General features: G+C 34.8%; 1 protein-coding gene across 4 annotated transcripts in view; it reads right to left on the bottom strand.

Moving 5' to 3' along the window:
• The window catches only part of ATRNL1 (attractin like 1), a 773,536-nt gene that overhangs the window by 417,284 nt on the left and 342,100 nt on the right, over positions 1–14,152 (bottom strand). For all 4 annotated transcript variants that reach the window (XM_087432666.1, XM_087432665.1, XM_087432664.1 and 1 more), the window contains one exon: positions 11,357–11,418. In XM_087432666.1, the coding sequence (XP_087288792.1) occupies positions 11,357–11,418 (62 nt within the window). The remainder of the gene's footprint in view (positions 1–11,356; positions 11,419–14,152) is intronic.

Here is a 14,152-nt window from a genome sequence, read left to right as displayed (position 1 = left end):
AGGGGAAAAGATGACTTGAGAAAGCATTTTAAAAAGTGAAAAGCAAGACGGAGAAAAAATTAAAATATATCAATAATCACAACAAATGTAAATTCACTAAACCTGTGACTTAAAAGTCAGAGATGCTCAGATTTTTAAACAAAATAAACAATATCCAGATATTTGTGGCATATAAGAAACAGATTTACAATATAACAAGACAAAAAAATCTTGAAAGTAAAGAAATGAAAAAAGATGTACCTGGGAAATTATAAGAAAACAATACTATATCTATGTTTATACAAAAGAAAATATACAATAAGACCAAAAGTAGCACAGGGACAAAGAGAATTCAAAATGTTTAAAACAACAATTCAATCCCAGTCTTAATAATGGAAAGAAACACCAGTAAGGAAACAGAGGATTTGAATAACACAATAAACCAACTACATCCAACAGACATAAATAGAACACTCTCTTCTGAGTGCACATGAGACATTGTCCAGGACAGACCATATTTTAGGTCACAAATTAAATCTCATTAGATTTAAAAAGATAGATCTCACAAAATGTATCTCCTCCAACCACAACAGAATACAGTTAGAAGTCAATAACAGAAGGAAAACTGAAAAATTCACAAATTTGTGGAAATAAAACAACATACTCTTAAACAACCAAAGGCTCAAAGAAGAAATTAGAAGAGAAAGCAGAAAGTACTTCAAGACAAATGAAAATGAAAACACAACATAAAACTTATAGTATGTAGTGGAAACAGTGCCAAGGAGGAAATTTACAGCTATAAATGCTTAGATTGAAAAACAAGAAAGACTTCAAATTGAAAACCTAATTTTAAACTTAAGGAACTAGAAAAAGAAAACTAAACCCAAAGCTAGCACAAAGAAGGAAATAATAAAGATTAAAGCAGCAATAAATGAAATAGAAAATAGTAAAACAATAGAGAAAATCAACAAAACCAAAAGTTGGTTCTTCAAACAGATCAAAAAAATTGATGAACCTTGAGCTAGACTGACTAAGGAAAAGAGAAAGAAGACTCAATTTACTAAAAATAGAAATGAAAGTGGAGATATTACTACTGATTCTACAATAATAAAAAGAATTATAAGAATGTACTATAAACAACTGTACACCAATGAATTGTATAACCTAGATGAAACGGAAAAATTCCTGGAAACACAAAACCTAGAAGATTGAATCATGAAGAAACAGAAACACTGAATACACCTATAACTAGTAATGAAATTGAATCAGTAATCAGAAATCTCCTGACAAAGAAAAGGCCTGGACCTGATGGCTGTACTAGTGAATTCCATCAAACATTTAAACTTCAAGAAGAACTAATACCAACCCTCCTCAAACTTTTCCAAAAATGAGGAGGGAGGAATTCCTAACTGATTCTATAAGGCCAACATTCCCATGATACCAAAGCCCGACAAAGACACTACAAGAAAAGAAAATTACTGACCAATATCCTTTATGAACAATGATGCAAAAGAGGAAATTATTATTATTATTGAAAGGATTATATACCATGACCAACTGGGATTTACTCCTGGAACGCAAGGATGGTCCAACATATGAAAATCAATCAACATAATGCACCACATTAATAAAAAGAAGGGGATAAAAAAACACAAATGATCATCTCAATTAATGCAGAAAAAGCATTTGACAAAATTCAGTATCTTTTCATGATAAAAACACTCAACAGACTAGGAATAAAAGGAAACTATCTTACGAAATAAAATCCATATATGAAAAACCTGCAGTGAACATCATACTCAATGGTGAAAGACTAAAAGCTTTTCCTCTAAAATCAGCAACAAGGCAAGATGCCTGCTTTTGCCACTTCTACTACATAGTAGTGGAAGTCCTAGATAGAGCAATTAGGAAAGAAAAAGAAATAAAAGGCATCAAAATTGGAAAAGAAGAAGTAAAATCATATCTGTTTGCAGATGATATGACCTTATATGTAGAAAACCCTAAAAATTCCACACACACACAAAGTTAGAACTAATAACCAAACTCGGCAAAGTATCAGAATATAAAGCCAACACATAAAAAACAGTTGCATTTCTTTTTTTTTTTTTTTTTTTAATTTATTTTTTCCCCCAAAGCCCCAGTAGATAGTTGTATGTCATAGTTGCACATCCTTCTAGTTGCTCTAACAGTTGCATTTCTATACACTAACAATAAACAATCTGAAAAGGAAATTAAGTAAACAACTCAATTTATAATAGCCTCAAAAGGTATAAAATACTTGGGAATTAACTTCACCAAGGAAGTGAAAGACTTGTACAATGAAAACTACAAAACATTGCTGAAAGAAATTAAACAAGAGAAATAAATGGAAAAACATCTCATGTTCATGGATTGGGAGACTTAATGCTGTTAAGATGTCAATACTACCCAAAGCAATCTACAAATACAATGCAACTCCTATCAAAAATCCCAAAAATGTTTTTTCCAGAAATAGAAAAATTCATCCTAAAATTCATATGAAACCTCAAGGGATTCCAAATTGCCCAAAAAATCTTGAAAAAGAACAAAGTTGGAGGACTCATACCTCCTAATTTCAAAACTTACTACAAAGCGACAGTAATCAAAACAGTGTGGTACTGGCATAAAGATAGACATACAGACCAATGGAATAGTACAAAAATCCCAGAAACAAATCTTTACATATACGGTCAAATGATTTTTTTTTTTTTTAAAGATTTTATTTATTTATTTTTTCCCCCCAAAGCCCCAGTAGATAGTTGTATGTCATAGCTGCACATCCTTCTAGTTGCTGTATGTGGGACTCGGCCTCAGGATGGACGGAGAAGTGGTGCCTCGGTGCGCGCCCGGGATCCGAACCCGGGCCACCAGCATCGGAGCGCGTGCACTTAACCACCAAGCCACGGGGCCGGCCCTACGGTCAAATGATTTTGACAAGCATGCCAAGCCCATTCAATGGGGAAAGGACAGTCTTTTCAACAAATGGTGCTGGGGAAACTGGATATCCAAATGCAAAAGAATGAAGTTGAATCCTTACTTAACACCACCCACAAAAATTAACTCAAAATGGATCAATGACCTAAACATAGGAGCTAAAAGTATAAAACTCTTAGAAGAAAACAAAGGTCAAAATTTTCAAGATATTGGGTTTGGCAATGATTTCTTGGATATGACACCAAAGGCACAGGCAACAAAAGAAAAAATAGAGAAATTGGATTTCATTAAAATTAAAAACTTCTGTTCATCAAAGGACACTATTAATAGAGTGAAAGGCAACCTACCGAGTGGGAGAAAATAATTGAAAATCATATATCTGATTAATTATCAATGATTAATATCCAGAATATACAGAAAGCTCCTACAACTCAACAACAAAAAAACAAACACAATTCAAAAACGGGAAGAGGACTCAATACACATTTTTACAGAGAATAAATATGAATGGCAAATAAGCAAATGAAAAATATGCTCAACCTCACTAATCATCAGGAAAATGCAAATGAAAACCACAATGAGATACCACCTCGTACTCATTAGGATGGCTACTATCAAAAAATAGAAAATTACCAGTATTGGTGAGCATATGAAAAAATTGGAACCCTTGTGCACTGTTGGTGAGAATGTAAAATGGTACGGCTGCCATGGAAAACAGTATGGAGGTTCCTCAAAAAATTAAAAATGGAATTACCTTATGACCCAGCTGTATGGTCATGCTTGCCCAGCAATAACCTATGTGCCCTCTAGCAACCATGTGTCCTTCTGGCCCTCTTCTGGGAAGGATGCCAACCATCCAGTATTGTAACTCTTCTTCTCAGAGAACATCACCTCTTGAGGGAACACAGAGCCCTTCCATGTGAGCTACTGATTCTTGGAATGCTGGCCACGCAAAGACAGGCCCTCTTAGCCCTTGCTCCTCGCCTATATAAGCAACCCCCTCTCTGCTCACAGTAGTGGTAACTCCACCCAGCTGGCCACCATTGGACATTCCCTGTAAGTAAGACCCAATAAACCTTCATGTCTCATACACCATCTCCAGGTCTTTTTCCTCAGTCTCTCCGCAACATATCCTGCACTGCTCGTGCAACTGGGCGTCCAGCCAGACACTAGTAATAAAAGAGCTGAAAGCAGTGTCTTAAATAAATATTTATACATATTTCTACTTATTTAAGCAGCATTATTCACAATAGCTAAAATCAGAAGCAACTCAAGCGTCCATCGACAGATGAATGGATAAAGAAAATGTGGTATAGTCATACAATGGAATATTATTCAGCCTTAAAAAGGAAGAAAATTCTGACATATGTTATCACATGGATGAACCTTGAGAACATAATGCTAAATGAAACAAGCCAGTAATAAAAGGACAAATACTATATGATACCACTAATACGAGGTACTTAGACTAGTTAAAATCATAAAGACAGAAAACAGAATGGTGGTTGTCAGGGGCTGGGGCAAGGAAGATGGGGACTTATTGTTTAACGGGTATAGACTTTCAGTTTCGCAAGATAAAAAGAGTTGGAGATGGATAGCGGCGGTTGCACAATAATATGAATGTACTTAATATCTCTGAACTGTTCACTTAAAAATGGTTAAGATGGCACATTTTATGTTATGGGTATTTTACCACGATAAAAAAGTTGAAGGAAAAAATGCAACAATTCATTAAAAAAATAATTCTAACTTGTGTGTATCTAAACACATAATATTAAAATGGAAATATATTAAGGCAAGGTTGACAAATGCACAAATAATAGAGTGAACATTAAAAAAGATCACTTAATAACAGGCAGATGGACCATGAAAATTAAAAAGGAACATATAGGAAAAAATAACAAGTTTTATCTAATGGGCATCTATAAAATCTTGAATCCAAGGATCAGAGAAAACCCATTCTTACCAAGCAGGTGGAACATTTACAAATATCGATCACATATTTGACAAAAGGAAAAAATTCAACAAATACCAAAGTATCATAAAGATCTTTCATTGACTCAAGAGAAATCAATAAAAAACACACACTGAAAAAATCCCACACATTTGGAAATTCAAAAATACACTTCTAAATAATTCATGTGGAAATCATAAAAGAGATTAGAAAATATTTTGAACTGCCGGCAATAAAAATGCTATTTATTAGAGTCCATGGAATGCAGCTGAAATAGAATATTAAAAATAAATAAGTAGCCCTAAATGCATATATTAGAGCCATACAACTAGAAATTAATGAGCTTTATTTCACCTGCAAATCATAAAGTTGGAAAATTAATAGAGTAATTCCAAAAAAATAGAAGAAATAAGAGCAGAAAATAATGAATTAGAAAACAATGGTAAGGAGCCATGCAATCTGGTTTTTGAAAGGACTCCCAACACTGTCAAAGCTCTTGCATAGCTTATCAAGAAAAAAATGAAATGGGAAAAGAGGCAAAATTCACAATGAAAAGAGGCATAATTCTAATTAAGGAGAAATTTTTAAATATTAATATTGGAAAATATATGCCAATAAATGTTAAAAATAAGATAAAGTGGACAATTTCCTAAAGAAAATTGTCAACTATGTCAAGAAAAAATAGAAAACCTGAGAAGACATAATTATTAACAAAATTTAATCAGAAATTGAAAAATCTCCACAAAAAAAATCAAACCATACAAAAACAAATCTAAAAACCTTACCAAATTCAAATGGTTATTTATAGGTCAGTTCTACCAAACCTTCAAGCAACAGACAAATCTATTGTGCCAATCATTAAAATGTGCCTCTCTGTGGTTAAGTTCAGCGTGCTCCTCTTTGCGCTCTGCTCCAGCGGCCGGGGTTTGCAGGTTGGGATCCCAGGCACAGACCTATACCACTCGTCAGCCATGCTGTGGCGGTGACCCATATGCAAAATAGAGGAAGACTGGCACAGATGTTAGGTCAGGGCAAATCTCCCTCAGCAAAAAAAAAAAAAAAGTGCCTCTTTGACTTCTGAGAGCATAATTAATCAATGGCCCCAGCTACTGCACTCTGAAATCCATTATTGTGTTCATGCCGAGGCCACACTTCCCACAAGCTGTTCTCCGTCAATGATTGAGCATGGCAGTGATAACAAGGCAAGCCTGATCCTGGGAGACGCAGAATTCCTCTGATGGGTGATTTGGCTTGAGGACTCACCACTGGTCTTGTCAAACTTTCTTAGAACTGCACTGCAATCTCAGTCTCAGTCAACTTCCCTTTCTTCCTGATCAGCTTCACAAAGATCAGATCGACACTATAGTCTAAGATCTCTCACCTTCTCCCCTGCTCTTTCCCTCACAGAAGTTTCCCCTAATACATTTATTGCATGTCTAATCCCATCCTGGTGTCTACTTCTCTGAAGAATTATAGTTTGCGTAATCAGGAGGTAAAATGGGGATTTGGAACTGGCTCACTCACTACTTGGTAGACTAAAAGGACACCATCCATGTTAGTAAGTGGGGCACAGACAGCCCCTGGAAGAAGGCTTCAATTGCTAAAGATTTCACCAGTGGTGACTGGGGAAAACGCTTTAAAAAAGGAATGGCATTGGCTGATTACTGCTATGTTGTGTCAACACCTGGAGAGGCAGATTGAGAAACTGAAGGCCATTATAACAACATTACTGGCTTAATATAAGAGATAGAGGGTCTCTTTTACAGCTTTAAATGAGACCCTTATCTCTGACGGTGGAAGGGCCAATATGGATGAGCAGCAGGCTGATGATCTAATTGTTAGAGTTACAGAGCTCCAGAGATGATAGAATGCTCAGCCAGAGCAGTTCTCTTATGCAAAGGCAAGGGCCATGGTTGAGAAAACCTGAGCCCTTGAAATACGGAACAGGAATATTTAGAATGGAATATCTAGATGGATGCTTCTGAGGATGTTGGTTCTACAGCTCCCTTTCCCAGTAATAGAAACAACAGATGATCCCCTAACAAGCTGCCACCACCTCCTCTCCTGATTGCCAAACTGATAACTAGGGTTAAATGACAGCATAATCCCCTAATACATTTATTGCATGTCTAATTCCATCTTGGTGTCTGCTTCTCTGAGGACTTGTAGTCTGGGTAATCAGGAGGTAAAATGGGGATTTGGCCCGATAAGAGAGAGAAGAGATTATATACTTGAAAGAGCTGCAAGGATTAGCGAGCATGTACGGAGAGGAGCCAGGGGAGTATGACAGGAATTGGATTTTGGCGGTATTTGATCATGTGGGATGGAATGTAAGACTGGATAAGCAAGAATTCATGAATTTTGGTGCATATTTTCAGGACCACAAGAGATGTAATACCCTACAGAGGACTCCAGGGGATGGGGCAAATTTGTTGCTGGAGCGACTCTTAGAAGCTGGAAAAAGCAATGGCTAATGCAAAGTGAAATGGAAATTCCTGAGTTGCCCTAGCAGATGGAAGAGAAAGGAATAAAGAAGCCAACAGAAGGGAATGTGATGGAATGGATATACTATTTAAGGCCAGAAGAACTACTAGAAGATTATGTTCCGTGGGACACATTATTCTTCAAGGCAATAAGGAATGCTGATGAGAGGGGCACCAGCTTCACTAAGAAGCTCAGTGATGGCTTTCTTCTGCAAACCAGAGCTGACAACAGGAGAGCCCGTCACAGGGCTAGGTTTGTTAAGTGATAGGGGCCAAAGTAAAAGAGGCCAGGTATCAGTGTTTAACTGACAGAATCCAAGGCCATAATTACCATAATGATCAACAAGACTGGAGGAGCAGCCAAGAGGGTTGGTCCACAAAAAGCTTGACTGATTAATAATGCAGGGTATCCCAAGGGGCAAAATGGGTGGGCAACCAACAATGGCTATTTAACGTTTAGTTTTACTTTAAGAATAGAGGAACGGAAGTCTGAGGGGGGTTGCCCTAATAAAAAATCATAATCTTCTGCTCAGTTCCAAGATGAGCTAATTTATAAATCCAGAATCCACTGATGGAACAGGTGGCTGTGTCCAGAGAAGAAAGGACATCTTGGAAAGTGTATAAAATGATCCCTATACAAAGGGACCTGTGTATATTTGGGTATACACAAAAGTGTATATATATGGGTATATATACACAACGCAAGAGGAATAAGTCGATATTTTGATTACTATTAGACACAAGGTTAGAGACAACACAGACACCCAAGGACTAAAATGTCATCATGGCGACTCATTAGAGTTGAGGCATCTTCAGAGGCTGGGTAACAAATTCTGGCTCACAGCAGGCTAATCGTGTATATGGATCCACCCAGTGATAATTTCCCTAGTTCTCGAGTGTATAATTAGAATTTATGTACACAGTAGTTGGAGTAACCTTTACATTACATCCCTGGCCTGTAGGGTAAGATCTATCATAGTGAGAAAGACCAACTGGCAACCTCTGAAACTATTCTCCATTTGGTCAAGATGGTAAATCAAAAACATTATGTCATCCCAGTGGGATAGTGAAACTTAGTAACACCACTAAAAATCTAAAAGGTGCAGGGGTAGTGGTCCCTACTATGTCACCATTTAACTTACCAGTCTGGCTTAACTTTTATTAAAACAAGTAATTCAGACTTTTCAGATTCACACAGACTTACTTTTCCACTTTACATACCAGAAAAAAAAGTATTTACTTTTTAAATAATTCCTTTCAGTTTCCTAATTATTTACTATATTACACCACAGACTCGAACAACAACAAAATCCTTTAATTCTATATATGAAAGGACCGAGATTTAGAGATGCTAGGTGACCTACTTAAGATGGCACAGAAAGCTAAGATCAGAGACAGGCTATGTCTCAAAATTATCTCCCTAGTGCTGGCCCAATTATGTTACTGCCAGAACTTTGCCCAAGATAGAGGTAAAAAACTGACAGAGTTTGTGAACTGGACTCCATTGAACAGTAGCTAAACTGAAAAGTTGACACATTCACCTCTGCTACTTCAGTAACTGTTAGAAACAGCAATAGCAGTAATGGTGGCCTAACTGAAAGATGTCCATAAATGCTGATCTGTTTAAAAGTCTCTTTTAAAATTTAGCAGTGGCCTTATTGAAAACAAATGAAATTCAAAATATTCTGTCCTTGTTTTTTCTTAACAATGAGACAATTATAAAACTATCTAATTTACATTTCACTACTGAAAGAAATTTAAATGACAAAAAAACCATCAAATATATTTTATCTCACACAATGATTAGAATATTTTATTTCACTTTGTCTTTGATGACAACATAATAAATAGGATTATCTCTAAGACATGGTACACATTAACACTAGCTTTCTTTTACTTAATAAAAGAGCCATTGAACTTAAATATGCACAAGAATTCAAAAGCTTAAAATAAAACCCTAAAAATTTAAATAATTTACATATATAGTCAGCATTGTGAATTTTTACAGAGCTGAAATTTTCAGTATATTTCCATCCACACTATTCTGCATCAAAAACAATTTGATTTTGATGCATTAAATAATGCTCACTTGATTGTAACTTCTAATACTTTCCCAAAACATATTGTAAACTAATTAATAGCTTTAAAATCCATTTATATTCAGAAGTACAAAGTCATAAAATACTAAATATATCTAAGATGTTTCCCAAAATTTCATTTTTTAGGGACAGATTTAAAGTATGAATAACCTTTGCTCACGTTAGTGATAAATATGTTTATAGCATTAAATTCGGGAAATTACAACTTTTTAAGGAACATAAACAAACATGATTGTTTTCAGAGCAAAGTGACCAACATGGCAAAGATTTTGACAACAGAAGCAAATAAATGAACAGGGAATGTGTAAATTGGAGAAAAGAGTTTAAATAATTGAAGGGCTGTAAATAGAGATGAAAGATTAGACTTGCTATCTATGGGCCCATATGGATGAGTTACAAGAGATATTACAGGGAGACAGATTTCATCTCAATTATAAAGAACAATTAGTTATCGGAAGATAGAAAATGCTATCTCAGGAGATGGTGAGTTTCCTGTCATTAAAGGCATTCAGGCATAAGCTAGATCAGGGGTTGAGCAAATTAGGTCCACAGGCAGAATTCAGCCTACCAGCTGTTTTTATAATAAAGGTTTACTGGAACACAGCCACTCCCATTTGTTTCCATATTGGCTGCGGCTGCTTTAGGACTATAGCAGCAGAGTTGCCTAGATGGGACAGAGACCATGTAGCTACAAATCCTGAAATATTTACTATCTGGCCCTTTACAGAAAATCTTTGCTGACCCCTGTGGAGAAGGCATTAGAAATTCAAGTACTGTATGGATATCTGGACAAAAATACCCAATAGTGGATACTCTGGTGTTTAGGAAAGTGCTTGTTATATCATCTGTGTCAAGGAATGGGTTGTGCAGGGTCTTTACTGTACAAGGCAGCCCAGTCAACCTGGTAAGTGGAGATCAAAATTCATGCTGCACTGTTTGTAAAGTTGTGTGCCATGACGTAAGACTATGTCTGCCATAAGGAGGCGATACATTTGTCTAATTTGCACAAAGGCACCCAATGGACCAGCACAAGCTGAACATATCTTAATCATATTAACAAAAATAACATCCCTTCCAATCCAGATGATCTATAACAGATATTCTATCACTGAAACTCAGCTTCTTCTCCTAACCCAGTGTTTCTTTCTTTACACCCCACGGAAATGAAGACAGATGTTCCCTGAAAATTGTTTTTATGTTTTAAGAAATGCTAGAAACCCTACCCTCTCTTTTAGAAAATTACATTGCAAATTAGCATATTAAAAACTCTAAGTAATATCAGTTAAAAACAAACCAAAAGAGCCCTATTTAACTTTAGTATACACAGCATTTTCCAAAGCTGTTTAATTATGGAACTCTTTTTTATGAAACTACTCTTAATATCTCAAATAACTAATGTTCTAGGTAATGATGCTTTATTCAAAGTCATATTGAGTACTTTCAGATTATTAGCTTGCTGAGGACAGAAAATACCTACTTTTTCTTACCCCCTACAGATTTTAGCACATTGTAAACACATACGACAATTTCCTAAGAAATAATTGAATTGACTTAATTCTAAACATGTACCTAATCAATATGGCGAATATACTGTTAATTTCATTAATTAAAGCAGGCTTTAATTACTTCTGTGACAGGAACACAAAGTTATCATCCTCTTTCCACTGAACCCATTAGTTATTAAATAGTACACCAGCAAAATAATCTTGCAAAAGTATATTGAAAGTATGTTTCCTCTGCTCTGTGGTATATATTTAAGCATATAAAACTATTCAAGACACACTATATGTTATTTTGAGGCCAAAGAATCAATAAATTACCTAATTGATTGACAGAACATATATCAGAATATAGGCTTAACAAATTCAAAGTCAGTAAAAGCAAATTACCTGAAGAAGGTGACAAAAAACTGCACAAGATCCATGATTGTATTGTGTTGTGAGAACGCAATCTGAAAAATCAAAATAAAGAAAGTTGGAAACTTACTGAATCTACGTTCTTCTCCAATACCTGTAGTGATGTTTCACAGCATTTGTAAGTACAATATGGTTAAATCATCAAGACATTTGGATCACCATACTATAAATCCCATATGCTGGAATTAAAACTTCATCTAGAATACCTAGTATCTTCAACTATTGACGATGACTTTGCATAGACTATAACATTGAAAATTATTATAAAATTAATTCAACACATGCTAAGAATTTCATGTGAAAGCCTATGACATATTAAATGTGCCTAACTAAAACATGCAAATGAGTTTCTTCATCTAATAATAATCACATTTTCTATTAATACAATTGATAATTGCTTCTAAGCCAAAAAAATAAATTTCAACTCGATTAAGAAAACTGAGGGGATTTGTTTTTGCCCATATGTCTTGCCTAGGTAAGCTGCATGCATACAAACAAATATTTTGTTATACATCCTCAAAGAATAAAATATGTTTTATGTTACCTCATTTTACAACTTCATGTTAATAAGAAGTAAATTTTGAGAGGTGAAACTAGCCAATAAGCTCAAGTTTTCACCATTTCTGTTAACATTATAGAGATCACACTTTAACGCATTTCTTGAGAAAGTATTATACAGTGTATTAGCCAACAATGCAGCATCTGAATAGAGAATATCTGATTTTGAAAACCAGCTTTTCACTTACTAGGTGTATATATTTTGGGAAACTAACCTATCATGTCTCAGCTGTCCTGTATGTGAATAGTAAAAGCACCTACTTTATAGTGTTAGAGGAAAGATTAACTGAATTAATAAAATAAAATTCTCACATATCTGGCAAATAATAGGTATAATATAATGAATATTATTATACTTTTACATTATGTATAAAGGATATGATCAACATAAGTGAATTTTCCCAGATAGCTGAAACTAAATGATTAAGATGTTGAAATCGCTTTTTCCTTTAATAATCTTTTATGAAAATCTTTCAAAAACATATAATAGAATTTCTACTTCCAATGAAAATGGACTAAGAGGGATGAGATTTCTCTTCTGCCTTAAACAACTAGAAAACTACACAAAATATATGAAACAACCATTTTCAGACATTGGACAAAAGGCAGAGGAGGATATAATTCATTAGTGAAGGAAAACAAAGAAGATGAGTCTTAACAATTGTCTCAGCTTTCAGTGCAAAGAAATAACATTAAGGAATTTAAATTTAAAATAAGAAATATCAGTATTTCTTATATAAAATAAAGAATTACAGTCAATTGAGAAGATGGTAAAATTTTTGGCATACACATGAAAGCTTAAATATAGTAACATTCATTTCAACGAGCTTCTAAGCATTTGAAGAATTACAAAGCACTCATACAGAGACTGAGGAAAGATAATTATTGTAGGAGATTGGTTATAGGTGAAACTATCTTAAAAATTTTAAGAAAACACATCTTTTAAAATGAAAAAGATACAAATAAATTTTCTCCCCAGGTGATTATCTATGAGAGTGTGTTAGAAACACAGCTTATCAACAATATTGCCAACAGTAACTTAAATCCATGGGCAGAGAATTCTGGATATAGCAATTGAGAACTAGCTGGATAATCTTCAAAAGGATAATTATTTTGAAATCATAATAAATAAAATTGGTTTGATTAAGACAATTTGGAATAGGAAGGTAACCTTAGTGTTGGAAAATATCTAAATAAAAAGGGGGAAAAAGAGCTTCAATAAAGGCTTAAATAGATTAGCAAATTCATGGAAAAGAGAAAAGAGGAAATAAATAAAATAAATAATACATACACCATAAAAATAAAAGAATAAGATAAAGTATAAGCAATCGCACTAAATATGAACAGACTGAATTCTCATTGAAAGACAGATTTCCGCAGTACATGAAAAAGCATAATTCAGCTTTATGGCTTTTTTTTTTTCTTTTGTGAGGAAGATCAGCCCTGTGCTAACATCTGCCAATCCTCCTTCTTTTTTTGCGAGGAAGACTGGCCCTGGGCTAACACCCGTGCCCATCTTCCTCCACTTTATATGGGATGGCGCCACAGCATCGCTTGCCAAGCAGTGTGTCAGTGTGTGCCCGGGATCCAAATCGGCAAACCCCGGGCGGCCGCAGAGGAGTGTGCCCACTTAACTGCTTACGCCGCTGGGCCCACCCCAGCTTTATGTCTTTTTACAGAAAACACATCCAGAGCAGTGACACATTTATGTACAAAATATAAAGGTTTGTAAAAAAATATAATAGGCACTTAAAAACAACAATAAAAAAGGCATGAAAGATAATATTAAGGCAAACTGGAATTCAAAGTCAAAACCTGATCAAATAAAATGTATAAGGCACAAAGAATACATAACAATAATAAACCTATATGCACCAAAAACACAGGTGAAATAAATAAAAACATAATGTCTGGACGTACTAGGAGAATGATAATAACATAATGACGGAAGAAATTTTTAATACATATATCTCTTTCAGAACCTATCTGATCAAGCAGACAAAAATTAATTTATTCAGTCATTTAAATCATAAAGAAATATTCGAAGAAATACTGGTTAAGCAAGCTCTATTTTAAGTGCTGGTGACAGCTTTATAAATAAGACAAAGCCCCTGGTCTCTTGGAGTTTGCATTCTAATAGCAGGAGACAGAAAATCACCAGGTAAACTCATAAGCGGATATCTTAATTTTCAATAGTGGTAAGTGTTCTGA

The sequence above is a fragment of the Ceratotherium simum genome, chromosome 6, assembly GCF_057802395.1.
Source record: "Ceratotherium simum simum isolate JZ-2026a chromosome 6, ASM5780239v1, whole genome shotgun sequence".
In the NCBI taxonomy this organism is placed as follows: domain Eukaryota; kingdom Metazoa; phylum Chordata; class Mammalia; order Perissodactyla; family Rhinocerotidae; genus Ceratotherium; species Ceratotherium simum.
The sequence above is the reverse complement of the archived record's forward strand: the minus strand, read 5'-3'. Positions and strand labels throughout refer to the sequence as shown.